This window comes from Glossina fuscipes, unplaced genomic scaffold (genome assembly GCF_014805625.2).
Source record: "Glossina fuscipes isolate IAEA_lab_2018 unplaced genomic scaffold, Yale_Gfus_2 147, whole genome shotgun sequence".
Taxonomy (NCBI): Eukaryota; Metazoa; Arthropoda; class Insecta; order Diptera; family Glossinidae; genus Glossina; species Glossina fuscipes.
Window position 1 is genome coordinate 2366596 of NW_023998490.1, and position 27149 is coordinate 2393744.

The 27149-nt window shown below is 34.1% G+C and overlaps 2 protein-coding genes and 1 pseudogene across 16 annotated transcripts in view; 1 reads left to right on the forward strand and 2 right to left on the reverse strand.

Moving 5' to 3' along the window:
• Positions 1–472: 472 nt before the first annotated feature.
• LOC119641263 (E3 SUMO-protein ligase PIAS2) lies at positions 473–16918 on the forward strand. Of its 13 annotated transcripts, none has more exons than XM_038039845.1 (10): positions 476–1040; positions 2236–2411; positions 2473–3010; positions 3080–3320; positions 3386–3620; positions 3682–3848; positions 3907–4007; positions 4311–4485; positions 12211–12282; positions 15727–16345. In XM_038039845.1, the coding sequence occupies exons 1-10, from the start codon at positions 861–863 to the stop codon at positions 15810–15812; spliced, it is 1971 nt and encodes a 656-aa protein (XP_037895773.1). In that variant the 5' UTR covers positions 476–860; the 3' UTR covers positions 15813–16345. The 13 variants fall into 13 exon arrangements, 11 of the variants coding, with proteins under 11 accessions (XP_037895772.1, XP_037895773.1, XP_037895774.1 ...); XM_038039846.1 differs by lacking the exon at positions 15727–16345 and adding an exon at positions 12363–14210; XM_038039847.1 differs by lacking the exon at positions 15727–16345 and adding an exon at positions 16376–16918 and having other exon boundaries at positions 477–1040.
• LOC119641303 lies at positions 16859–19809 on the reverse strand (annotated as a pseudogene).
• Positions 19810–19932: 123 nt separating this feature from the next.
• Positions 19933–27149, reverse strand: part of LOC119641262 (DENN domain-containing protein 1B) — a 32856-nt gene continuing 25639 nt past the window's right edge. The window contains exons 7-10 of one of the 3 annotated variants that reach the window (XM_038039840.1): positions 25236–25268; positions 24513–25025; positions 21844–22593; positions 19933–21442 (exon numbers count right to left, since the gene is read on the reverse strand). In XM_038039840.1, the coding sequence (XP_037895768.1) occupies positions 20753–21442; positions 21844–22593; positions 24513–25025; positions 25236–25268 (1986 nt within the window). In that variant the 3' untranslated portion in view covers positions 19933–20752. The remainder of the gene's footprint in view (positions 21443–21843; positions 22594–24512; positions 25026–25235; positions 25269–27149) is intronic. The other 2 variants (XM_038039841.1, XM_038039843.1) reach the window with 2 other exon arrangements.

A 27149-nucleotide genomic window follows, 5' to 3' on the forward strand; every position in this document is an offset into this window, starting at 1 on the left:
AACGCGTAGTCAATTGAGTAAAGAAGTTAAATATTAAACTGCCGCCCTAGTAAAATTTCTGTGTTATACGTGTTCATATAATATTAGTTTATCGAATAGTTTAACGAAAATTGAAGTAAATACACAACTATTATAATCACTCGTCTTGTTAGCAAGCTTTTCAATTGATTCTGTTAATTTAAATTATCTAATCTTAATAGGTTTCGCTAATTTGTTTCCATTATTTTTTCACTATAGTGATTTTCATGGAAGTATTTTAAATAGCAACACTATACATCTTGTTTTTACTCAGCTGTTTCTTGCTATTCATTTATTGATATGTCAATAGCTTTTGAAAAAGTGGAGTAATTAAAAAAAACGTCAGATTGAAAGATATATAAAATCGGCTGTTTTGGATAAAAAAAACCAACATAAAATTTGCTCTGGGTAGTTCTTGTGCAGAGAGAAAGAGAGTAAAAAACTTTTAATAAGCTTATCTATCTTGAAAGTACGTTTTTCACGTGATGTTGTGCGATTCTTAATAATAAACGGAAACAACGCACTCTTAATTCGATTTTACTATATTGAAACACTGGACTTTACTAATTGCAAACTATGGAAAAGCGAGTTACTAACTAAAGGTACATCTGCTGCTTAGTGTGAAAGGAAAATCTAACAAATGTGAAAATTAAATATTTCAAGTTGTTTATTCAACGCAAATCTTCGTAACATACATTTGCTTTTTTATAAGTAAATACTATATGGATTATAATCTTAACAATAAGTGATTAGTTGAGATTTGTTGTAACGCTATAAATTGCTGTCGACTATTGGTACATAGTTTGTTGTGCTGCATAGCATATTAGTGAATTGCAATTGTAATGCGTAAGACGCGTTCACAGACTCAAGCAGAAAACGCGTTACTTGCGAGTTCGCGTTCGGGAGCTGCATCCTTAACTAGCAATCAAGTAAAACAACAGCATATGAACAGCAACAATACGCAGAAACGCAGTCAATCAGCAGCCGTAGCACCCAATTTTGTGGATCCAAACGCATATAAGGTAGGTTCTGCCGGTTAATCTGCAAAAAATACGTAGGATTGAATTTTTAAATTAATATATAGAATGGGGCGAATATATTTTCTAAATAAATTTATCATGCATGCTTATATTTTACACTCTTGTTTATAAATGTAGGAAATTGCTTTCTTTGATATTTCCCACTATATTTTAAAAGCCCTTTATCATATGTTTCTTATGCGTATAGAGTCGCGTCTTCTTGCTTTGTAGTCGATTACAAATTCTCAAGTTTCGTTCAAACTGGCAACACTGCTGCCATATTCTTCGGTAATAGAATTTTACTTTCCCTAATTGTGCGAAGCAAAGAGTTCAGAAAGAGAATAGAATGGAAAAAAGAAGCTAATGTTGATAGTTGATATATTAAAATACAAACCATATAAATCATTAATTTAAATTTGTTCCGCGTCTTATAAAACCGTATACACCAATTTTTTTTACAAAAAATGCAAAGTAACTAAGTCAAGCCTGAACATTGAGAAGCAGTATAACGAAAAGAAAAAGTGCGTAAAGTAAAGACGTCAAGTGTGACTTTTTTTCTACATAAATCATGGGGGAAATTAACTGAGCCATTTTTTTGAAGGTAATATTATAATGTTGTCTTAAGAAAATTCCTAAACCTTAAAGGAGTATTTTCTTTTCCTATAGGTTGGAAAAGGGGCTTATTCCTCGGTATAATGCAAATGCAAAGTTAAAGTCATTTAAGTTCGGATGTTGCCAAGTTACATATTTTTTTCATCGTATAATTGGTTTTTAAATTTTGCTTTTGTGTTTTCAATTGTTTTTGCGTTGTGTTTTAGATTTGTTGGTGTGCAGTGAAGTTTTATGTTACCGTTTCAGTATGCGTGAATACCTTTGTCCATATGTGTATGTGTGTATGTGTGTAAAATGATAAATTTATGTATTTGAGCAATACATAAAGTAATTAGTACATGTTTGGCTTTTTATATGGGTGAATGATATGTTCGTGTTTGTTGTTCACTATGGCGAATGTTTTTGATCTATAGCTGTGATACCATGTGGTGTGCGTGGTATGGAGTGCATATTTATTTATCAGATATGAATTCGCTAACTTTCGGAATATTTAATTACCTCCTTCAATAATTACAATGACCAAAAAAGTTTTCTGAAATCAAGTGAAGATCCTGGACTTTGATTTTGCATTACTTTGATTTTATAGGAATGTGAGGACATGCTAAATATCTTGCGTGTGGTCGAGTTACAAAAGATACTTTCCTTTATGAATATATCCTTTGCTGGACGTAAAATTGATTATCAACGCCGTATTTTAACTTTGTTACGTACAAATTTTGATTTGATTTCCCATAAAATAAGAGAAGTTTACGCGCAATCCTTGTAAGTGTACATAATTGATATATGCCCGTTATATTAATAAGACGTTCGTCCTTGGGTTTAGAGTTGAACAACAACAAGCCACTCTGTACGGTCCTCCAGATCCGAAAAGAATGTATTCACAAATGCAAATGCAGCCGAATCCCGGCAATTTAGTCTCCGCTGCAGCAGCTAATGCTCAAATGCCTGGAGGCGCACAGCAAATATTAAATCCAGCTGCAGCTGCCGGTATGCCGCCGACCGTTCCACCCGGTAATAATGTGGTGCCATTTATGCATGCTATACCCACGCAAATGCCCATTCATCCGGATGTACGTTTAAAAAAGCTGGCTTTTTACGACGTGTTAGGTACATTGATTAAACCCTCATCGCTGGTACCTCGTAATGCCCAACGCATGCAAGAGGTGCCATTTTACTTTACATTGACACCGCAACAGGCTACAGAGATTGCTTCAAATCGTGACATTCGTAACAGTTCAAAAGTTGAACATGCTATCCAAGTGCAATTGCGTTTCTGTTTGCTGGAGACATCTTGTGACCAAGATGATTGCTTTCCACCTAGTGTGGCCGTTAAGGTGAATAACAAAATGTGTCAGCTACCGGTAAGTTTTCTCTGTTTCTTCTTTTAATATAGAGAAAACAAGCTTTAAAAATCTTTCATGTGTTATCAGAATGCATTACCACAAACGCGTCCAAATATGGAACCCAAAAGGCCCCCACGTCCTATAAATGTAACCTCAAATGTTAAACTATCGCCAACAGTAACAAATACCATTACTGTACAATGGTCGCCGGATTATACTCGCGGATATTGCATCGCTGTTTATCTTGTTAAGAAATTAACATCTGCCCAACTATTGACACGACTGAAAACTAAAGGTGTAAAGCCAGCGGACTATACTAGAGCTCTAAGTAAATTATTATTTGACATACATTTTATAATGGAATTAGCGGTTATAAACTCTATATAATTTTAGTTAAAGAAAAATTGCGCGAAGATGCTGATTGTGAGATTGCTACGACAATGCTGAAGGTCTCTTTAAATTGTCCTTTGGGAAAAATGAAGATGTCCATACCATGCCGGGCGTCAACTTGTTCTCATTTGCAATGTTTCGATGCCAACTTGTATTTGCAAATGAATGAACGCAAGCCTACGTGGAATTGTCCTGTTTGTGATAAGCCTGCAGCTTTCGACAATCTTGTAATTGACGGGTAATGTGTCCTGAAAAGTAAATAAATGCTTTACTTAGCTCGATTATTTATGCTGTTACAGTTATTTTCAAGAGGTTTTAGCTTCAAATCTATTGAAATCTGATGATACCGAAATTCAATTGCACAAAGATGGTTCATGGAGTACACATAGCTTAAGAGCAGATTCGCAAATCTTAGATACACCCACTAAGCCGGTGGAAAAAGTGGAAGTAATTTCAGACGATATAGGTGACGTACTGGCAGAGAAAGAAAGAAAAAGACATTCCTGAAAACTTTCTCTTTGCAGAACTCATTACCACAGAAGATGTTAAGCCAATTAAAGCCGCTGCTGTTTCGGTTACAGTTACTTCGAACGAGTTACCTTCCTCCACCACAAATAGCGAAACAGTAAGTTTATTGTTGCTACTTTTAAATCGACTACTGAACAATGGTCCCAGCCCGAGAGAGGATAAAGGTGTTAGAAATTACAATAAGTTGAAGAAATTGAAAGAATCTAAATCAAAATTAGTATTTTGTATTCCGACTTACCGTTAATTAGAGCTGTGCAGGCTTATTCTGCATCCAGATTTGAGACATATTTTTTTACATTTAACTGGCATTATGGGACCGGGTATTTGACTTTCATTTAAAATCGAATATATTACTTTTTTATATATCTACTAAAATTATGTATAAACAATAATTTTTCAGGTGGACTTAACTTTAAGTGATTCGGATGATGACGATACGCCATTGGCTAAGAGACGGCCTGCGTGTAAGATCAATACTTCATCTGCAACTTCATCCACCGTGTCCACATCAAATATAAACGGTAATTCAGCAATAGCGGGTCAGCATCGTGGCGTGTATGTGCAGCAGAAAACTGGTACGTTGGATGCATTTTCGTACTAAATTAAAAAATTAAGACAGATAATGCCATTAAACAAAAAACAAAGCAGAAGAAGACAACAATACATTCTATGTTGTGCTACAAACATGTTAGCTCTGTTTTTCACACATGTCTGTCGGCTATTCTCTTTTTTCCCCATTTCAATTCTGAATCGTTTTCTTTTCAATTTAATTGTTTTATAAAGGAATTCTCTTTTTTTTATGTTGAATTAAGATGGACTAAAAAGTTCTATTCATTTAACTACTGTGCATCATGAAATACTTGAAATTTTGCCCTTAGATTATTATCAAATTTTCGTTCTATTTCTTTATTAGTTTGCCCTGTAAAAAGTTTTCAAATAATTTTAAATCATTTTAGAAAATGTAGTTTTTAATTTCATTTATTTTAAAATTTTTTTTTTAAGTTTAAAAACATTAAAATATTTTCTCAATTTTTCTCAAATCAAAATTCATTGTTTTAAAACTAAAACTGAGAAAGCAAAAAAAAAAAGAAAATATTCGGCACAATAATCAGCCATATTTCTCAAAAAAACAAAACAAAAGAATCGTGTTAACAAAAGTTTCGCCAACTACCTCAAACTCTCAAAATGACAGAAAAGAGTCTGAACATATTAGCGGGCTATCAGCGAGTAATCGAATCGATGGTTGTTGTTAGTGTGGGTACATTAATGCATTTAAATTCGATAAGCATTATTGAGTTGCGTCACTCAAAGCTACCTCTACTTACACCTAATGCCGCCTCGACGCTGTTTGCATTTTCAATTCTCTGCATCTTTGCCCACTTACGTCCACTTTGGACGCGTCCGATGAGAAATCCCCAACAGATTTTCAGTTTCTTTATGGAGGTGACTTTGATATTATATGGGACAGACTTCCTGGTGCGTCAATTATGGCTGCCTAGCTTGAAACTTTTAAGCTTACTTTGCAATCTCTTAACCCATTATACCGTAAAGTTCAATAAGAAGTTCCTAACGCACCAAGCCCCATTTATTGATGATTGGATGCGAGCCGAAGCTTTTTATTTGATTCGTTTCATATGGGCCCTTGTTGCCTTCATTTTTATGCTCGATACCACCGGGGTTATTGAGATGTTGCAAACAAATCTCAATAAAAAGAAAATCAAATGGTGTATTAGCGATGATACCAATTTCGATGAAAATTTGGGTGCCGGAGAGACTCCATTAGCAGAAAATTTGTCGAAAGATGATATTTCTAGTCAAAATTCCGATGGAGAGGACGCTGGCACAAATTCCGCTCCTTTCGATTTGAACGATTTACCGTATGTAGCGCAAGAAGATCTCGCAAGCAGTGCTCATGCTGCTGCAGGAGTCCGACGGCGTCGTAGAATGTCTCGTAAGACAAAACGCAATAATAAAGTTAGTTTAAATAATACGGTTAAAGAATACTTTTGTTAAAAGCTTTCCAAATGCTAGTGAATAAAATATGTGAAAAAACTGATGAATAAATGAAGCAATACACATGTTGTTAATAATAATCCGAATGTCTTCTGGTCAACTGCCTGCCTTCGCTTTGAACATTTTCTTGGCGTTCTGCCTTCATAATAAATTAGCAATTGAAGTAAATCCGTTTGAACTTACTCTCCTATAGAATAAAAACTAAGCAGATTCGTTAATGAAATATGTTAAAGCATCGGCTTTAAAGTGAAGGAATCTCATCTAGTTTCGTGATAAGTATTTGTCATGAACGGTATGGAAAGCTATTTCTATTTATGTTCTTAAATTTTAATGCACGGGTTAAATTTGTCTCTTCAAAAAAGCAGGCCTTTAAAACATCATTCGTGCGCCAAACCTTCAAATTTATATATATGTATATACACATACATACAAATATCGTTGTATATTACACAAAAAACATTAGTCCCTAAACTCGAATCAGCTTGGCTTGCAAAATGGCTGCTTGAATTTCTCTAACTGATGCGTCCTCGCCTGGTTGATTTCACATTCGTCTAATTTCATGATATTTGAAGTATATATTGCTGAAATTTTCAGAGCTTTAACTGTTTTGAACACAGTTGTTTGTCTGCGGACCAATGTAATAATTAGTAAATAGGGAATGGAAATTATCTTGCCGACTGATCAAACTTAATCAGCTGTAACGCATAATATTTTTAATGCAGAGCACAATCACTTATGCTAGAAGAATATAGTAAGGATTTGATTAAGCAAAATGTTATTTTGGAGTGACCAAAATAGTCGTTGAGGGCCGGTTCAACATGCAGTCCTTTTTTAAAACCAATTTATCTGATGTTGAATTCATGCAAACTTTTCATTTCGTATTCATATAAACATTCACCATCGCTTTTGGGAGGCGTCGCCGATTTCAATAATTTTGAATATATTGTACTTGTATTGTAGTTATGAGAGAAAAGATATACGGATATCTACGTTGCCGCATGTACTGTTGTAAATTGTTATTGTTATACGACTGAACAGCATCTACATCGCCTAACAATTATTAATTTTTAAATTGTAATAGCTTAAACAAAAAAATATATCTTGTCGCACAAAATGCATTTTGGCATGTACGGAAAACGATACACGTTGCAGAAAACGGGGTTAAGGTTTAAGACAAGCAGTTTGTATTCACACGGTCATTTCTACTTTGATGCGGCGCACTATCTGTTATTGCCTTGCTCGTTGAAAAAAAAGCTTCTTGGAGCACTTAACCCACATTTCATTCTTTAATAGGTAAGAAGAGTTATTCATTTAAACATAGTAATAAGTAAGAAAGCTATATATAATCGCGTGGGGTCGAGTTTGGCATACCCACCCCCATTAAAATCTTTATTGCCACATGCTTTTGTTTATGGTTATTAGAAATTGAATGTAATAAAATTTATCTTCCATCTTTTAGTTAGTAGAAAGCGCAGACTTTCTTTCTTGATATGAAGTCGGATGTAATTAGCGATGCTCAAACGAAGTTCTCCATGCGAATAATTTTTTCCACTTTTTCTATAATATTCAGGAAATATAAAAATTCTAGAGCAGCGCGTAAGTTTACCCTTTGAATACTCCAGGACGTATATTCGTGAATCGCTTTCCTATTAAAAAGACTTCTGATATTTCAAAAATACTATAACTTGTGGTCTATATTAGCATAGCAGTTTAGCTTAGTTTATTTTAGTTTCGATTCGGAAAGGCAATAGGGGGCAAGTAGATGCAAAAGAGAGCATAGAATTCTTGGCTTAAATCTTTGCGAATTATAATTTAATTAATGTATTATTATTATTATTATAAACTTAGCCAGAGAATAAATTCTAAGACTAAAGTCTTAAAGCACTAGCATCTAAGGCTTTCGCCTTTATTAAAAACTCTACCGCACTTGAGATTTGAACCCACGATCATTGAGTTGGTAGTCGAGACTCTTGCCTACTCGGCCACTCAGGCGGATTAATTTAATTAATGTAATTTTATCAACTTAGTCCACACAAGTGGCTAGCAAGTATTTATCAAAAATCATTAACATTGTAAAAAAGGAAGGAATTGTTCTTAGAATCTTCGGAAGACTATCAACCATACTAATGACAGCTACACGATCGCGACGTTGAGTCAGTTGATGATGACCTAAAACTTGGAAGTGTAGAGGAGTGTTTTCAACAGAGGATTTCACATACATACTAGTGCTAATGAAACAGCCGGCATTTCTTCTTAAACCAGAACGTTTCGAATATTTTGCTTTCGGCGTGATATCAACCAAGGCAATGCACGGTCGTCGCTAAATACTAGCTTCTTAGTGTCGCGTTTCCTGATCGTTTCTTATATTGTTCGCGGTAAGTAGGTGTGGAACTTGCTCATCAGTCACAGTTCCGAAATTTGCAATTAAGGGACAATCGTTGCGGGCCATAACAGTTACGTTCGCAACTTGCTTAATTAAACCTTGTACGACTTCAGGGGCACCAAAAGTGAGACCAGAGTAGTACAAAATTTTCCTTCCTATCCATCTCCCTTGCACATACATATATTGTGAGCCGTCTTATCCGCAAGCATCCATCATATGTAAGAGACATGTCATTCGAAAGCGTAATAATTTTCCTATCTCCTCTGACGTTGAGCGGTGGTCGTTTCCACATTTAATCAGGTCTCAATCGTCCTAAAATCCTGAGGTTATGACGATACCGTAAAACATCAATTTTCATATCAAATGACTTTGAAACTATAACACGATCATAAGATAGTTTAAAACAATTTATTTTTTCTACCCGTAGGTCATTTTTTGTACCCGAGTTTTAAGAATAACAATGTAGTGAACAAAAAAAAAAAAAAAGAAATCGCGAAAAGCAAAGTAATTAACTTTTCTTAATCTTTTTCTTTTTTTTTTTTTTTGTATGTATGTCTTTTCTTTATTCCTTTTTCATTTTTCTTTCTTTTTATTTTGTATATATGTGTGCATATTTTTTTAAAAATTCTTATACAAACTTGTAAATTTATAAGAGATGCCCACGTCATCGCAGGATTCATATCAAATTTTGGTGAATTTGGGTAAAAACGATTCTATGACTAAAAGTACATTAGCAACGACGCCTTCATCGTCAGATTTAATATCGACAACCACGACGACTTTGTCGAATGGCATCCTGATTAGTAACAATAACAACGGTTATAACAATAACAACAATAACAATAAAAGCCTTAAAGATAATGTTGTTGCCGATAATAAGTAGAAATGCTTTAAAAAAAAATGCTTAAGGACTTAATTTATATTTTTACTTTGTATACCTCCGTTATGATGAAAGCAAATGTTTTAATTTTGTTTGACAAACTTTTCAAGATACAGATAATTTTTTTAGTTAATTTAATTCACAACACTTTTATTGTTTCCTTTTGAAAAGAATGTAAAACAAAATGGAGAATTCAGTTTAGAAAGTTTGCTTATATCTGGATCTCGATCCTGCGCTAGTATCGCAGTAATAATAAATATATATATCATATTACTTCCCGTTCCAACTAATTCCCTTCTAAGTTATCCTACAAACGATTTAAGTTGTTTGCCCGCTCGTCGTATTGGCTGCAGCACTCAGTATTGAGCTTTTCAATAGTTTCAATAGCCTTATCTCTCAGTGTATATGTCGATTCGCCAGTTGAAATTCTCTCAGCCGCGGAAAATCCGAGCTTTGAACCTACGAATTATTCGCAGTTGTTCTGTAAGTTAAAGTTGAACCTTTGTAGGGTTTTATACATTAAGAGAAAGCAGAGCTTTTGAGGCAATAGTTTAATACGTACTTTCCCACACGTACCGTATTACTTACACGCTAAATTGCATTTTTACACCGAGCTAATATTTTTAAATTAATATATTGCAATGTGAAAGTTAATTGTTATTATCAATGTATTATGCGACGTAATGGGGCTTTGGGAGGTGTACCGATAACGGTACAAGTATATAAATTTTCGTTACCATAAAAGAATCCATTTATCGTCAACCAGTAAATTTCCCAGGCGTGGAAATGGCATCTACTAAAAGGTAGCTAGTTTAGCAGAGAACGTGTGTAAGGCATTGTTTCAAATTTCTCGGACACTTTATGATTTCTCTCGCTGACGCAAAAGATTTTTCCGACGTGGAAACGCCATTTACTCATAGGCAGCTTAGCAGAGACTGCGTGTTAAACAGCGTACCACGCGGTTGAAATTTTTTGAACCGAGAAAGGAAACAAAATAATTTTTTTTCTTTTGTTCTTCTTCTTCTTATTTTTGTTCTCGTATAATGTACACGCTTTCTGCTTGGTTATATCGCTTATTCAATTTTTGTTTCTTCAACTATGCAAACCAATTACATTGAAAATTCAAAAGTTTTCTGAAATGCAATTTTGAGCGACTGCTTGCTGTCGGCCTTCTCAACTTATTGGTTGCCGCACACGTACGCGATTTCACATACGTTTATTAAAAACGTTTTCTTACTTTGCTATGAATTCATAAATTTTGCTCAAGGCTATTATTTTTCTAAAGTATAAATCCATTGAAAGTTTATGTATTTACAAAGTTACTTTCTTCTTAGATTTTAAGACAAAAAAAAAGCAAGAATAAATACCGCTATATACATTTTCTTATGCACTTGTGTATGGTGTGCTCGTATTGAGAATTTATAAGTATTCACATGAATAAATTTATTTTATTTTACTTTAAATTTTAAGCCTATTACATTTTATATTAAAAATATTATTAAATTTTAAGCTGATACCTCTTGTATATATGCATATATACTTGTTTTCCATTCACTACATGAATCTACATTTATTTTTATACTCACCACACTGAGACATGAAAGGTATATTAGGATTTTTATTTTCTTTGTAGTAATAATAGGTAGAAGTAATATAGTTATAGTCCCCAGGAACAAGCATCATCAAGCAACCTCAACAGTCTGTCCTTCTCGTCTCGTCTCGAAAAATTCTACAAAAAAAAAATATATTTTGGCATATAGAGCTCTCCCTTGATGGCTGCCACAGCTACATGTCAGTTTTGAAAGTTGGCACCTGCAGCAATCAATCCATAGCGCAAAGTAATAGAAATCTAAGATCATTCAAAACTATAAGCGATTTTTTGCCTACTTCATCGTATAAAACTTCCCGACCACAGACATAGGACTTATTTCCCCCGCGACCTGGTTAATGAAACCTCATCTCTCATAGAAAACACTCGAATAATGTGAAGACATTAATATCTAATGTCTCCAACTATTCCACATAGTAGTACTGCTGCGGATAATGCTGCAGTTGTGTCAGTGCGTTTTATGTTGCTATGTACAGTTTTTATGTATAGGTAATGATTATTTAACCCAAGGGACCGCAGTTTTCAGTTCCAGCGATGGTGAAGGATGTGAAGTGATTAATTTTAAAGTATTTTTTTTTTCTTATGTTTAAAAACTGTAAAGAAACTATTTCACTATCTTATGAGCAAATAATTATTTTTTTATTTTACTTTTATTTTTTTTATTTTCTAATTTTTCTCTTTTTCTTTTTCGGTTCACACTGTTTTTTTATTTTAAAACCTAGCTATAAAATAAGTACCAAATAAATCACTTCGCCACAGTTAAAACAAATGAAAAAGAAAAAAAAAAAAGAAATGAAAACGAAATGCACAGCAACAACTTTAAAAATAAGGCATTAAAATATGATGAACGAAAAAATATTAAAACAGCAAAATATACCCATTAGAAAGAGAGAGAGAGAGAGAGAGAAAACGCATACCATGTAAAGAATAAAACAAAACTTAATCAAACCTTCTTGCAAAGCCTTTTTGTTTATTTTTATTAATAATTTCAACTGCTGGAGCAAAAATAAAACAAAAATGATGTATAAAAATTTCATGAATTCTTTTAAGTTTAAAACGCAAAAATTTCGAATGTGAAAAAAACCAGTAAATACTTATCGTAAAATAATTAAGAAATTTCTATATATTGAAATACAAAAAAAAAAAAAGTCTATAATTAATAGAATTAATTTAAAATACCATGTATTTAAAAAAAAAAAAAAAAATGTAAAAAAAACAAAACCGAAAAAAACAACGTTGTTTCATTTATGTTTGTCAAGCAAGAACCGAACGGATTTCTTGTAATAAATTGTTTGTTTTTTAAAGGTAATGAAATGGTTTCTTACAGTTTCAAATTTTTAAAATTTTCTTGTTTCATTATAATTATTTTAATCATGTTTCAAATGTTTACGTTCTATTATATAAATTATTTTCAGATGCTGATCTAACAATTATCTGTTTAGATTCACCCTCGCCGCCCTCAACTCCAGTTCGATCTCCCAAAATAGGTAATATGCGTACAAGTTTATAAATATACATATGTATATATATATATATATTTTGTTTTTGTGTTTTCACCCACCACCAGAGCGCACATCATTTACAAAAAGCCAGATAATTGAGACCACGTAAAGTAGGTCGAACGATCGCGAAGATTAGTTTGAACAAGTAAAAGAAAAGAAAAGCAAATAACAAAATTATATTCGCTCGTGATGAGATCTTTTATACACGTTACCGACTAAAAAAAAAAAAAAAACTAAATCTTCATACTCTGTAATACTGAGTGAACGGGGCTGACTTTTTTGCATTTTGAGAATAAAAGCGAAAATTTATATGATGTATGTATTGCACCCCATGAGTAAGAAGTAACCCTATAAGTAAGAAGTAAAAACACATAAAATAAAGGTGTTCACAGTTTTTGTTGTCTAGGGGAGTGTGGGCATAGTAGGCGGGTCCTTTGGTCAGTTTCCGTCATTTTGAAATTCTTTTGCAAATTCGTAGGCGATCGGTAAGCATGCGAAGCTTCCGGCCATTAAAAGAATTAGAAACTTTTGCATACGTGCCATTGACATAGAAAATGACTATAAACACATTTTAATAAATGGGAAATTTTCACTCGCAAATAAAAAAAAAATGCAAATATGAAATGCTTTACAGTCGGGCAAGGTCTACAACAAATCGGTTTATGCAATTCTTCCTTCCCTTATTTTCACTATAAAATACCACACCAAAAATTATATCTCGTTTTCATGTGAAGGTATACTTTTTTGGTACTTTTTTAAGGGAGGAGTGACGCTGTAACGTGACTAGGCACGAGTCAAATTTAACAAAATTAATTTTATTTTCAAAGATTTCAATTCAGTTGTTCTCATCATGTAGTTCTAAAAAACAGCAGTGGTAGTTGCGATTTAAAGGCTTATTTTATTGAAGGGGACCTTTGTATGAAGAAAATAATTTTTCGATGTCAAAATTCGGAGGTATTATGGGCCTAGTTGTTTTTCCCATATAAAGGCTTACTTTCTCAGAAGATTGGAGTACATAGAGTGAGGTACGCAAAAACCGATCTGACCGGCTCAAATTTTTCACATCAGTTTGAAATCTCGAAATAGTATTACTTAGCACTATTTGTGCAAAAATACGGCGAATGCAAATTTCATGTTCAGCCAAAAAATGCTTGCGGTCGATTTACTAACACTTCTACAAGTAACAATAAGAGATCGGGAAGATTTGTGTTGCGAACATGTAGTTAGTTCTGGCGAATATCTGGGTAGCAACGTTTCGGAAACATATACTCCGAGTCGTAAGTGCTACAATGATAGTGGTGGATACGACTTTCGTGCTCGGCTGAGAATACTAACAAGCCAGCATTCCATTCTTATTGTTCCCTTTGAGAAAATGGGTTATCTTCATCCAATAAAATTAGCATACAAAGTCAGCGTAAAGCGGAAAAGATAAAACTTTAAAAGGCTTAAGTAAAGCTTACGAAAACACTGTCGTCCTAACCATCGGAAGCACCTTAAGGAGTAATATCAATTTGTGATTTCATTTTACATCCTATACCGTATGTATTACAAAGTTATATTAAGTTTGTACGAACGTGCGCCATACTCTTAAGGACTTGAGATGAATCCTTCTTTTATTGTAGAAAGTGAATCAATATAAGCTTGTCTATCTCTTCGTTTTCATCCTCCCTATTTTTGAGGTGTTTTGATGAAATTTCTTACACAGACTTGTTTTGGCCCAAGGACGAACTTTAGTGAAAATGGTTCGGACTTCACATAAAGAATATAAGATTCGTTATATGTATAATTGTACCAAGCAAACTAACGTAGGATCCGTATCCCATAGTAGTGTTTTTACCTGCTTTTTTCTTGCGTTAAATTATTTTTTAAAGAGTCATACATCTTATAAAAAAATGATGCAATATTCCACTAGACTTTATTATATTTTGAAATTATATTAAATTTGTTGTGACCCGTAGTCGATGTCTGTCTGTCCGGTGCAGATTATCGGCCATTATTGTTTAAAAATCCTGGTGCTCGTAAGATTTCTAATGAAAAAATTCTTTTATCTTTGTGTCGTTCACACTTAAAAGAGACATAAATTAGGTAGAGTTGTAAATATGTTCCGCTGCAAGAAGAATCTATTCCTGTTTCTGTTTGGCTATTGCAAGCAACTAAGGTTGTCATATAGTTTACTTAATCTTCAGTTAATCGTCAAAACAGTTTGTGGAGAACGAAAACAGTTATCTGCGATACTTTCGACGCGATCGCGCTAAAGCGGGAGCTGGAAAATGTATATGACGTGACGGTCTAGTAACCGGATCGGACAGCTAGAAATTTGTTTCCTTAAATTACTTCGTCGCTTTAACGAAGGAACAGACTTTTAAACGCCTTTCGGTCTTCACGAGAATCTTTTATATTGCGGTATTGGAGCGAAATTCACGCCAATCAATAAGAGATATAACAGGAAGATGTCACAAAGAATTAAAAGAGTTAAATCAGCAAATTAAAAAAATAACTAAGGTGATATATGACTCGACCTGACAAAATGCTTACAAAAATGCAGGCGATTTGTACGGGATTGACATACCGAGTGAATGATATCATTTCACATAATTCTTTCCCATATTTATTATAACAAAAAAATTTTAACTCTCAACCGACAAGCCTGTTTTTAGTAGAATATATTACAGCTTTAATTAGGGAGGACTACTTACAATCGATCAGAAAAAGAGTTTATCACGTTTTTTCGTCACAACCTAAACATATTTTTCTTACATTTTAAATGACCGACCGTTAGTCAACGAAATAGGTATCATATCGTCACAACAACAATTATGCCATCATTGGCATGCTTTTAGTGCTCTTGGCTGCTTAACTATCGGATTGGATTGCGGATCAGCTTTCTGCTTTGCATTGCCTTGACATCGGAATATTTGAATGTGTTGTAACGCTCCAAAATTCCCAGTATCAGAAAACTTACTTATAGGGCAACTAACTAAAAAAATCGATTTCATTGTCAAGTCCATGTTAAAGAAACAAATATGTCGTCACGCGTTTCAAAACTAGTCAAAATCTCGTAATATCATTCATTCGTTTTGAGGAGATCGTACGGTGTCAAATTGCAATTTTGAATTTTCCCTTACAAGAATTGCACGCCACTCTCAAAATGAAAATGCTAGCGAGTTAATTAAACCGTATGGGGAGTATGGGATGATGAGGAGCAAGTCAAGTGCTTTAGTTTAATAATTTACTTTAATAATTGCAGCTGCTACGACTTTTTGTAAGCAAACAATGCATAATCCATTTGTTACATATTGATAGTACAGTTGTCGCAAATATCAATGTCAGGTGGTGGGTCCAGATAAGATTCGGCTTCGCAACGAATTTAGATGTTAATCTCAATTGTAAACTTTTTTTGCAAATATATTTTTGGATTTTTTCAAACAGATGTGTCGTCGATGAACGATTTCAAAGTTTATCAAAATAAAGACGCGAATAAATTCTTAGAAAATCCTCCATCCTGCGAAAGATGATTCATTTTATTGTCCTGAAATATATACGTGCCAGAGCCAATTTTATATTTTTAATAAAATGTAATGAATTATTACGCATTTGTTTTAAAAGATAATATCAAATATTTTGTATTTCTTTATACAAATTTTTTTGTTTCAAGTTCTTTTCCCCTTTTTCTGCGTATACCAAATGTTTTGATATTCTATTTAATATATAAGTCTTTTTTTGCTTTATTTCTTTTTAAACAAATTCAATTAATTTCCATTGTATTCCATTTACCTTAACACGGTAGCCTAAATTACAATATTATATTAGCTATAGAACATGTCTTAACTTGATATCTTGTCTTCGTTTTATTTTTATCTGTTTACCTGTCATCATTATTATATTGTGATTTTTCCAAATATTGACATTTGATATAAATTTAAAATGTGCACCCTTTGTTCTTAAACTGTATTTCGAACTTCTATTCATTCAAATCTGCAATTGTTATTGCGTTACATATACTACTCTGTCATTAGCTTAAAGTACTGATAAATATTAATTTATGAAAATACACGTTTCTTATTATTTCAAAATAAAGAGAAGTGTTCCTAAAAGCAATTCGTTGAAAGGATATGGCCCATCGTCTCTTTCTTTGGACGCATGTGTATCGTGTTTTTACGAAAATGGCCGCATTTACTTACCAGCAAGACTGTTCTGACATAAGCCCTGAAGCCGAATAACTGGTAGTTCTGAAACATGCATTTAGTGAAGGTAGCCCCAGATTTTATGTCGAAACAAATATGATCTTTGCAGTGGAAAAAACATAAAAGATAAAGAAACGAAAGAAATGTTTTGTTCGACGAGAAGGCGGGGAACGAAGGAAACTAAAACGACATGTGATGCCAACGCGGCGTATACAGTTAATCCCCTTCTTAAACGGCAGACACGTCCCGGAAATATGCATGTAAAAAAAACATTGGCTAAATGGGAAAATAGCAAATTGGTTCCAGGTTCCTAAAAAACCAATTAAAAAGTAGAATAAACAATCGTAAAAATTTCTTGCTAGAGTTCACTTAAGAATTTATTTGGTGTTTACACATTCATTGAGTGTTATTATAAAAAATGAATCATATTTTGAAAAACCACGTGGCAGCAGCAGGAGCCCCAGAAGGAATTCCTTGATTAAATTAAGCTGACGTATATGGTCAGTACCAGGGAATAAGGTGCGGCTGGTGAACAATACAGCCATAATACAACCGACCGACCAAATATCCACTGTTTGATTGTAATGCATCCAGTTAAGCATTATCTCAGGGTATCTGTACCAGCGGGTTGCAACGTATCCCGTCATTTCATTTTCAGCTGGTCGTGCAAGGCCAACAAAATCCAATATACGTTATTCACAATCCTCGTTAACTGCAATATTCGATAGCTCCAAGCCTCTATGAATAATGCCGGCGCTGTGTATATATTTTAGCCCGCATAATATTTGATAAATTAAAAATTGTACATGACGTTAGAAAATTTGTATGTTTTAATAATGTCATTAAGACCGGCATCCATTAGATGCGTCACCAAATAAACTTGCTGAGGGTTCTCTAAATGTATCTACTGGCTATCGTAAATGAAATACATCGAATAAACCAATGTTATTTTCATGATCCATGTGTTTAAGCAGTCTAAGTTCACGATAAGTGCGTTTGGCATGCACAGCCGACTGAAGTGGGGGAGCAAGTTTCTTAATGGCCGCTTTCATGTTTCAAGTACTTTACAAGCTTTACAATTTTGTCCGTACGCGCCGCTGGACACTTGATGTAATTATTGGTAGATATCCGCTATTTTCCATTCCGTCCGATTAATATCCAATTTATAGAACTTTGACATTATTTCCTATGATAATTGAGGGCAATACGATGATGTCAAACCCTTCTTTTTAACAAATTTTATACAATTAAAAAATGAATACCATGAGCAAAGTTGCCATAAGTTGCGACAAAAATACATGGCAGCAGCAGGAGCAGAAGCCCCAGAAGGAGAAATTCACATACAGAATAATGGGGCAAGTATAGCCAGAAGTCGACAAAGTAGAACCAAAGTTTTAAGAAAATAAACTTTTCGGAACTATTGGGCAAATAATGCCTGATTGTAAACTTTTTTTGAAATTAGTCGTTGATTGGCGGGGAAGTTCGGTCGCACTTTACTACCTAATTTTACTTATCAGGTTAAGGCAGGGTTCTGATTATTTAGCGTACCTGCCGTGGGATATAAGACGAATACTCTCGATACCCTTACACTTGGCAATGAAATTCAGAATGAATAAAGAGCAACACATTTTTGCTTGCAAAAGCTTGTGTGACATGTTGCGCCAAAGGCGCTTTGCCAAATTTTAGTCTCAAACAAGATCGTCAATGTAGGTGATAATGATATTTTACGGTCCATGTCGGAGAGTAATCCACATCTAATCACATTGCAGGTGCAAAAGCACACTGCATCCACAGCGAACTACATATCAAATATTCACGTAATATATATCTATCGGTCGATTTTTTCATATCCCAAAAGGTAAATAAAAATAATTAAATAACTTACAATTTATAAAAAATGTCCAAGTGATTGACTTAGCGAAAGAATGCGATCACAGCTTAAATGCGAAAAGGATTCGTACAAGGTAACGCGAATGCTTCAAATGCAGAGAAATATTGCCGTAGGTGGATGTGCTGATGCGTACGCACCATGAGCGGTTGGAAAGGAAAAAGATCTTCTCTTGTTTTGATGAGAAATGTGAGTGGAGTAAGCCAGACCGATATACGGTTTACGCGTTCAGATTGATTACTTACTTTCTTCTTTTCTTGTTTTAATTGATTCAGTCATTATTTATTTATAAATAGATTAAATTATATTTCATTGCTATTTAATATCTTTACACATTTCTTACACGCTTATTTTCTATAAACAAAAACAAAACGAAGTACGTCTTCTTTTCCATAGAAACTATTTTGCTCGGAATTGTTACATACGCATAACAATAATAATAATAAGAAGCAAATAAAATTATTACTCTAATTATTATTAATATACTCATTATTTTTTAATTTCATATATAAGCGGCTTATAAGACAAAAGCGAAATTTTAACCATAACTACGTACTTGCAATTACATATAAACACAAGCTGATTAATATGTGTATCAAAATAAACGACCTAATTAGATAGATATAAGTAAGCATTGGATCAGATATCGAATTTTTCTTTTCTTTTCTTGTCTTTTCTTTTTCATAATTTCATCATTTTAATGGTAGAGGTTTTCAATAAAAACATAATAATAGCAGCGCTTTACTCCATTCCAGCGAATATATATAGTTATGTACAAATTGAATTATTTTTTGTTATCGTAATTTATGGCGCCAGAGACCTGATTAGGGGAAATGAATTAAGAACGGCAATGCATTTTAAAGGAACAAGAAAGCAGTGACTGACTGTCCGTTTTTCAGAAAATCGATCTTTTCCTATTTTATTGGTTTAATGGATGGTCTTAAAGATCCAGAAAGCACGTTCCGTTTTCTCAACTCATTATCCCCGAAAATGTTTTTTCTTGCAATTTCCGGAAGCGATCACCTGCTAACCTGTTGCTAACTCATGTCTTTGAAAACTCTTTACATTCATTTAAAAATAATTCCAAAAAAAATGAATATATTATCGTTGCTTCATGAAGACACAACCACTGAGTGATTGGGAGGCGAAGAGTGATTTGAAAGCTGTCAGTGCTTCTGCGATGAAAAAAAAAAAAAACAGTGTATGAAATGCAAGTTTTCGTACACTGTCTTCGAGAGATTCGGCAAAGCAATCATCGTCGAGGAAAGAGAATGAGTAGTCAAATTCGAAAATGTGAGGGCATTTCCATTGCCCTGGTGTCGCAGCAGACGAATGGAGGGAAGTAAAAAAAAAAAATATTGTGACAGAACAACGTCAAACGAGTTTATGTCGGAAAACAATTTGTGAAAACGGTACGCAGCATAACTCGTTTAAATTTTTCTTTAAAACATCGCGCAACCTGCTCTTGGGCATGGGCCCTTTTCGACAAATTAATTTAATTTAGTTTGATAAAGGAATGTACGTACATTGAAAACATTTTGTTTTTTTTTTTTTTTTTTATTAAAATTTTGACAGATTACACTGTGTGTCGCAGTGTCTGTTGAACTGAAGATGTCTGACAAGAATGATTTTAATTTTGTGGTTAATACATAGATATGCGTCCGATAACCTCGCCATATATTATCATTCTTTTAACTGCCCTTCAATCGAAAATAGAAACTTGTCAAAAAGACCATCTGTGTAGGCTGTTCCGGTGGCTCTGAGCGAACACTGAAATAAATTTTGTGCTGTTTTTTTTTTTCTGAAAACCATCAATTATGCTTTCCTAGGTTTGAAAACAGAAATGGTGAAGTGAACGAATAATTTATCCAAACACGGGCAAATTCTATTTAAGTTGCAGTCGTAAGTTTTTTTCTCCTTATTGAGTGCGAAAATCTAGTCAACGTGGTTTATGGCAGTTGCGCATCAGACAGGATCCGCATTTAGTTTGACTAACAATTTGAAAACTATTTCGATTTGATTTAATTCCAACCTAATCTGCGAAGATTTTCTTTCAAAGAAAATTTCTAAAAGCGAATTTACACTCTTCGATTTAAGATAAAGGTTTTGTAAAAAGCATTCCTTTATCCTTAAAAAAAAAAAAAAGAAAAAAAAAAGTCGGGGAGCGGCCATAACTTTCCGTGCACTGAAAACCTACAAAATGATCGATTTTTCTTTATTACATGATAAAATAATGTTTCAGGTCTTGGCGCAAGAAAACCGAAGTCGCTCGCCCATCTCCATCTCTGGGACGTTATATCCTCGAACATTTTTTTAAATTTAAAAAACACATTACATCACATCACATCACGCACCTATGTAACTGCATACAATAAAGAAATCTTCAATCAAACGTCGTCCAATTTTTCATACCATTTGTGATAGTTAAGCAACCATTTCTGGAATTCGTATTGGCAAGACTTATTTTTTGACTTGGAACCATACTCATTGTGCCAGTAGCAGTGCTGATGGTATTAATGGTATTTGTTGTGGTACTCGGGTAATTTGTTGTCAACGTAAACTGATCGAGTCCATACTTACGTAAAAGTTCGAAATCATCATCAGGCGGTGGCATTGGCGGCGGTACACTCTTCGGTAACGGAGGCGGTGTATCACTAAGCAATGGCAATTGTTGTTGTTGTTGTTGTCGTTGCTGCTGCTGCTGCTGCTGGTGAAGATAACGTTGTTGCACAACGTTTGATTTTGTCAAATGATGCTGTGGAGTGAAACATGTATGATTATGACTAATATTGCCGCTGCTTACTGTTGTTGTGCTCATATTTTTTGATGTTGGACCTAAGGCGGGGGATTTGTTCTTTAGTGCTTGGCTGGTGTTTAAAGCAGTAGTGGTAGTAGTAGTAGCAGTAGTAGAAGTAGTAGTAGGCAAGGGACGGGCATTTTGATTTAGAGGATCAAAGTCCTCTAAATCGAAACTGGTATTACTGCTGTCGTCCAAAGATATAAGATCCTTTATGGATTCCTCTTCGGAAGCAGTATTACCAAGCTCTCCGGTGTTTATTTGCATATGATGAGGCTATTAAACGAAAACAAACCAAATGAGATTTAAGTTTAAAATCAATTTTTTTTTTTTTTTCGATTTTTATTTGTTTTTTATCTTTAGGTTAAAATAGGACTTAGCGCAAATAATGCAATTAGAATAGGAACAACACTACTGGAAACTACTCTTATTGTGAGATGAAAACAATGTTAGTAAACAATGAATATTTATCTTAAGAAATCACCAAAAAGGTGAAAGCATTCCGTTTAGTATTGTTGTTATCAGAGTCTCTACCGGTTGTTATATTGCTAGTCTGCGGTTCAAAATTAAAAGGATTGATTGATTTGTTGGTGATTTTGCTAGCTAATGAGGATGATAAAGGTGATAATTTTCTTCTTTTTTTTTTTTTTTTTTTTTTTAACAATGTTTTCGTATACCTCTTTGTCTTTCTTAAAACGTGGAGCTGGCACTGGAGGCTCAGTGCTTTGTGGCGGCGAAGATGATTGGTGCAGTGAGAAACAGGATGATGAAGCAGCGGTTACAAATGAAGCACTAGAACCTGATGATAACGAACTAAAATTGTTAGATGATGATGACGAACGTAGAGTATCATAGCTTAGCAACTGCGCATCATTGTAATCTTGCCAGCAATTGCGTTCTAAACGATGTAAACCCGCTGACACAGCAGCTGCTGTAGCAGCTACAGCATTACTAAACGCTAAAACGGTTGCAGCACCGGTACCTCCACCGATGCAAGCAATTCCGTTGGGACACAGTGGTTGGCTCTGCCGTCTAGGGGGTACTGGCGGCGACTGAACATCTGGTGGCCTATCGTAAACTGAATCGGTGGTGTAAACAACGATTTGTTTTGGAGCCGCTGGGCATTTACCAGTATCTTCCTGTAACGGCATCGCTTGAAAACCTTGTAAAAATGTTGTTTGACTATTTAATGCTACTGGCAGCGATTTTTTGCTGTTCCCGGCCAACATTTTATGACCACCATTGCTGCTGCTGTATGGATGATTGTAATAAGTAGGAGTATTTGCGATTGCCATTGAAAGCTGATTCTGTTCTTGGTACTGCTGAAGTAAATGAGGTGCGGGTGGTGGAGGACGCGCCGGCGGTTGGCCACCAGTACGTGACGCTGTTATGCGATGATTAGGTTCTAGGCTATGGCTTGGCTTAAGCTGGTTGATATGATGGTTTTTTTTTTGTTTTTTTATTTTTTTATTTTAATGGTAGGGAGAGTAATTAAGTGATTGTTGTGTAGGGTATGCGACAGAAACAACCTCATAAATGTATGCAATACAATTATGTAAAGAATACATAAAAGAAAAAAAAAATAGATGTAAAAAGAAAATAAAAATAAAAATCAGACGAATATTTTGCACAGACGCACACATACATAGACAACGATAAAAAGTGTGAAAGAAAAAAATTAATGAGGAATCTGAGAAAATGGAAAAGCGTAACAGTTTAACAGTCAGTAATTGGACATTGAGTTGTTTGCACTATAGCTCGAGAGAGAAAAATAACATAAAAAACAAGTTAAAGCCGCGCTGTTGCGATCATAGAATGTTCATATATCTTATTCAATACATACTAATTAGACAAAATTGTTTTTTTATTATTGAAAGAAAATCGCGTTTAATTCAAGGGAAAATCAATGCAATTTTAAAACTAAAGACGATACACGAGACTAAATCTTAATAAAAATTTTTTAATTCCTTTCAAAATATGCTCTTCTCAAAATAAAATAAAATGATGGATTTTGCAAACAATTTCTATAATAAACAAGAAAATTTTGTAAAGTAGTTGAACTGACTAGACATAAGCGGGCTACCGACCATTCTCTGACACACGGTAAATTGTAGATGCGGATATGACCGTAAGGACTTGGTAGCAACGAATGAATGAAGTTTATCTCAGGACTAGTTTTCCCCACAAAAAAGTAGAAATAGAAGGAAAGCGGAGAAAATGCTGGACGAGGTTGTAAGTCGATACTTTCCGGTAGCGACAATTGTGTCACTCATTAATGCAAAGTCTTGCGAATTTTTCAGATAAAATTCCTTTGCTATTATTGTCTCGGAATAATCACACACCTATTGCATAAGGATTTCCCTCTACAGGCACTAAAAGGTGAAATAGTTTATCGCAATCATATATCAAAAGCAAGCGATTGTCGTACTTTTCTACTCAATACTAAGTCCTGACAGTAGTTGGGAAGCGCGGCAATCAAGTCGAACATATCGGTGTTCAACACACAATGCGGTAAACTATATCTTAACTACGATTGGAGTTGATGAAGCTATAATGAGCGGATCGACCGGCAAAGGCGACCTCAATTCACCAATTAGGCAGGGGGCCACTCTTTCCCTGTTTACCTCTCTTCAACCATTTCTAATCACCACCATATTGTACGTATAAACCGAGTTCCGCTCTGTTGGTACGTACACATATTTATAAATATTCACTTCGCGTTTACGTTTCACAACGTTTACAACACCCCAAATGAAGGTTCAGAGTTGTCTTAAGATATAAGTAGGCAGCAGGTAGGTCAACTCGTGTACGTAATGTATGTGGTAAACGTTACTACCGCGACAAAAACACTAAAATTATTGCGCACGGATTATTACTGGAATCGCTCAAAATCGATCAAAGGATATGCGTGCAATGCACAGAACAATTCTACATAGAGATTTGCATTTGTGCTACGGATTCTGTATAGACTGTGGCATAAACCACTTCAATCAGGGTATAACAAGCGGATAACATCTTTTTGATTCCTCGAGATTTAAATAACGATTACAAAGCAATCGCCCGCACATTGTATGTAATCATGTATTGTAGCAGCAGTAGTTTTATTTTTCATATTTCGAAAATATTTCCGTAATGGCTTCGTCATGATAAGGGAATTTTTTAATTGAAATGAAATAAGAATAAATGATAATTTCTGACCAATCGAATATGGTGCACCGTTTGATTGAGGTTTAAGGATAGACACACTGACGGCTTTACTAAATTAAAATTCTACACATCTCAGGGTATAGTTAAAAAAAATATTGTATTATTTGTATTAGAGAAAAGCTTTACATAGAATACTTACACTTCTATCCACCAGGGGAGTTTTAAATAGCGGATGGTTTTGTAGTTCTTGCGATAGATTCATTTCGGATGAGCATAAAGAGCTTGCGGGACTGATGGCCGGCGATGGTGTCATTTGATTGCTGAGTCTGTGAGGGTTATTGTTAGTTATAGGTAGGGAATGGCCATTCGCTTGAACATGTGAACTGGAACTTGATAAAGCCAATGATGTAGGTCCGCGTCTCAAATATTGATTTGCGCAAATAATGTCATCTTTAGGCGTATATTCAATGCAGCCAGTATGCGCAGCAATTTTGTTACCGGTGCCGGGGCGTTTATTAAATACCGGCGAACTGGGAGCAGAATGTGGTCCCAGGATAGATTTTATGTGATTGCCATCGAGTCGATCGTGTTGGGAATTTGAACTGAGATGAGAACGAAATTGCGAGTTGTGCGGATGCGGTGGCGTTATATCACGAAATTTGGATTTAAGATCTTTATATGCGTGCTTGGCGACCCGGGAACTTTCCTTAACCTAATTCAAAGAAGAATTAGAAAGAATTACGTAATTTTGAGAAATACTTTACGATATTTATTTTTATTGTTACACAAAAGTAGATAGAAAGATAGAAAGAAAGGAAGCAATAGCGTAATACTTATCAACAAATAGAAGGAAAATACAATTACGTAATTGGATATCTTAATTTATTTTCTAAATATGTATAAACAAAATAAAACCACTCACCGATTTAACAGCAGACTTAACAGCAGGATTAGTCTGTAATAATAATAATGGATACAATTTTTTTGTTGGGCGTTGCAAACAATTAGGTGCAATCGTAATATATTATAATTAATAAATGAGCATTTTTTTAATATTTTTTTTATTTATTTATTTATTTATTTTTTTTTTTTTTTTTTGTTTTATGGTTATGAATGGATTGGCAAAGCAAGCGTAAACGGTTAAAACCCATTTATCGATATTTATATAAACACGGTTGACGGTTCATAAGATGGGTAGCGTGTAAACGAGTTGAAATCCGCACACATTTTAGGAAAGGAAGAAAAAACAAAAACAATTTGTTTTTCTTATTCAAATAATTTGCATTTCCAAAAAAAAAAAAAAAAAAAAAAAAAAAAAACACATTTACATATTAAACTATAGATAGAAATAGATTCATGCAAAATAAAGTTAAAGCAGAGATATAACAGTATATTGAAAAGAGAAGAAACCCAAACCCATTTCGACGACTATTAGTGAGGGAGAAAGAAGATATTAAAAACGACTTGAAAGAACCACTTAGAATAAGAAAAACGAAAATACCAACTTTTTGTTTGCTTTTGTGCAGATGGGAACGTTTGAAAAAGTTGAATGCTGTTATCATTATGTTTAGTTATTTTATTTTCTCTCATTTCCTTTCTCAAACGTTTTACAAATTTGAAATTCTGTAAGTAGTTTTCTTAGAAAATATCGTTGCATAATCAAGCCCACCCATATGAAACTGTAAAAAAGTGAAATAAAATGTAGTGAAAAGAAAAAAAAAAAAAAGAATGAAATAGAAAATACAATTAATTATTAATAATAAACTAATTTATTAAAACAGAGAAAAACGAAAAGTTGCTAACAAAAACATACCTATGTTAAATGGTTCAATGATTTGTCTATTAGATTCGCGCGAGTTGAAACACTTCAACTTGGTTTTTTTTTTTTTTTTTTTTGAATAACCGTGTGACACAATAGAAACCCTGTTAAGGAGCAATAAATAAAATATAATCGTACAGTTAAGGCGCCTCCTTTCCCAAAAATGGTTTCTTCTTCGTCCAGGCTGACTTATTTTCCAATAATTTCCCCCAAAAATCTTCAGAAGAGATTCGGCAAAAGAATTCTTGTCTAATTATTCTTATATTTGATTTGATACAGTTAGTCTAATTTTTTAAGTTCTTTCCATATGGTTTTTTAACGGTACACGCGAACGACTTCTTACATGTTTGTGGAGGTTTCAGTATTTACTCAACCGATTAAGGTCGAATTTGTTCCAATATGATCACCAATTCTGCGAAAAATTTTTCTCGATATTTACACATCGGACATTGGATCTTGCATTTCAATACCAAATGCAACCTGTGTATGTATAAGTATGATCTTGATTTTTGACATAAAAGATATAAAATGCAATGAACACAGTAGCGTAGTTTCCTCCAACTTGCCGACGTAGGCCTTGTCAATGAAACGAAAACTACAGTCATAGGTGTGCAGATATGAAATGATTATTTTTGACGTAAAAAAAAAAAAAAAAAAAAAATTAAATTCAGAAAAACGATGGAAGGCGCTTTTTTCAACCTGACTTTTTTTTCATTTTTCAGGCCTTTTGTGAAGACCAGCAAAAATATATTCCTCTTATCGTGAACCATTTTTGATTGGATTGAACCAAGTTACACAGGCATGAGCAGTACGGTTTAGAGCACGACTCGGTTGAGTGCTTTCAAAAAATCGCCATGCTTTTCAAAAAAGTGGGCCTGTGTTGCGTTTTTGTAATATTTTTCTCGTTTTTTGATAAGCTAACCGTCAATCAGCAGCGATTGCCATTAATTATTTGACTAGGCTTTAGCAGCTGACGCACTCAGCCTTCTTGTTTCAGCAAGCTAAAACCATCGCCTT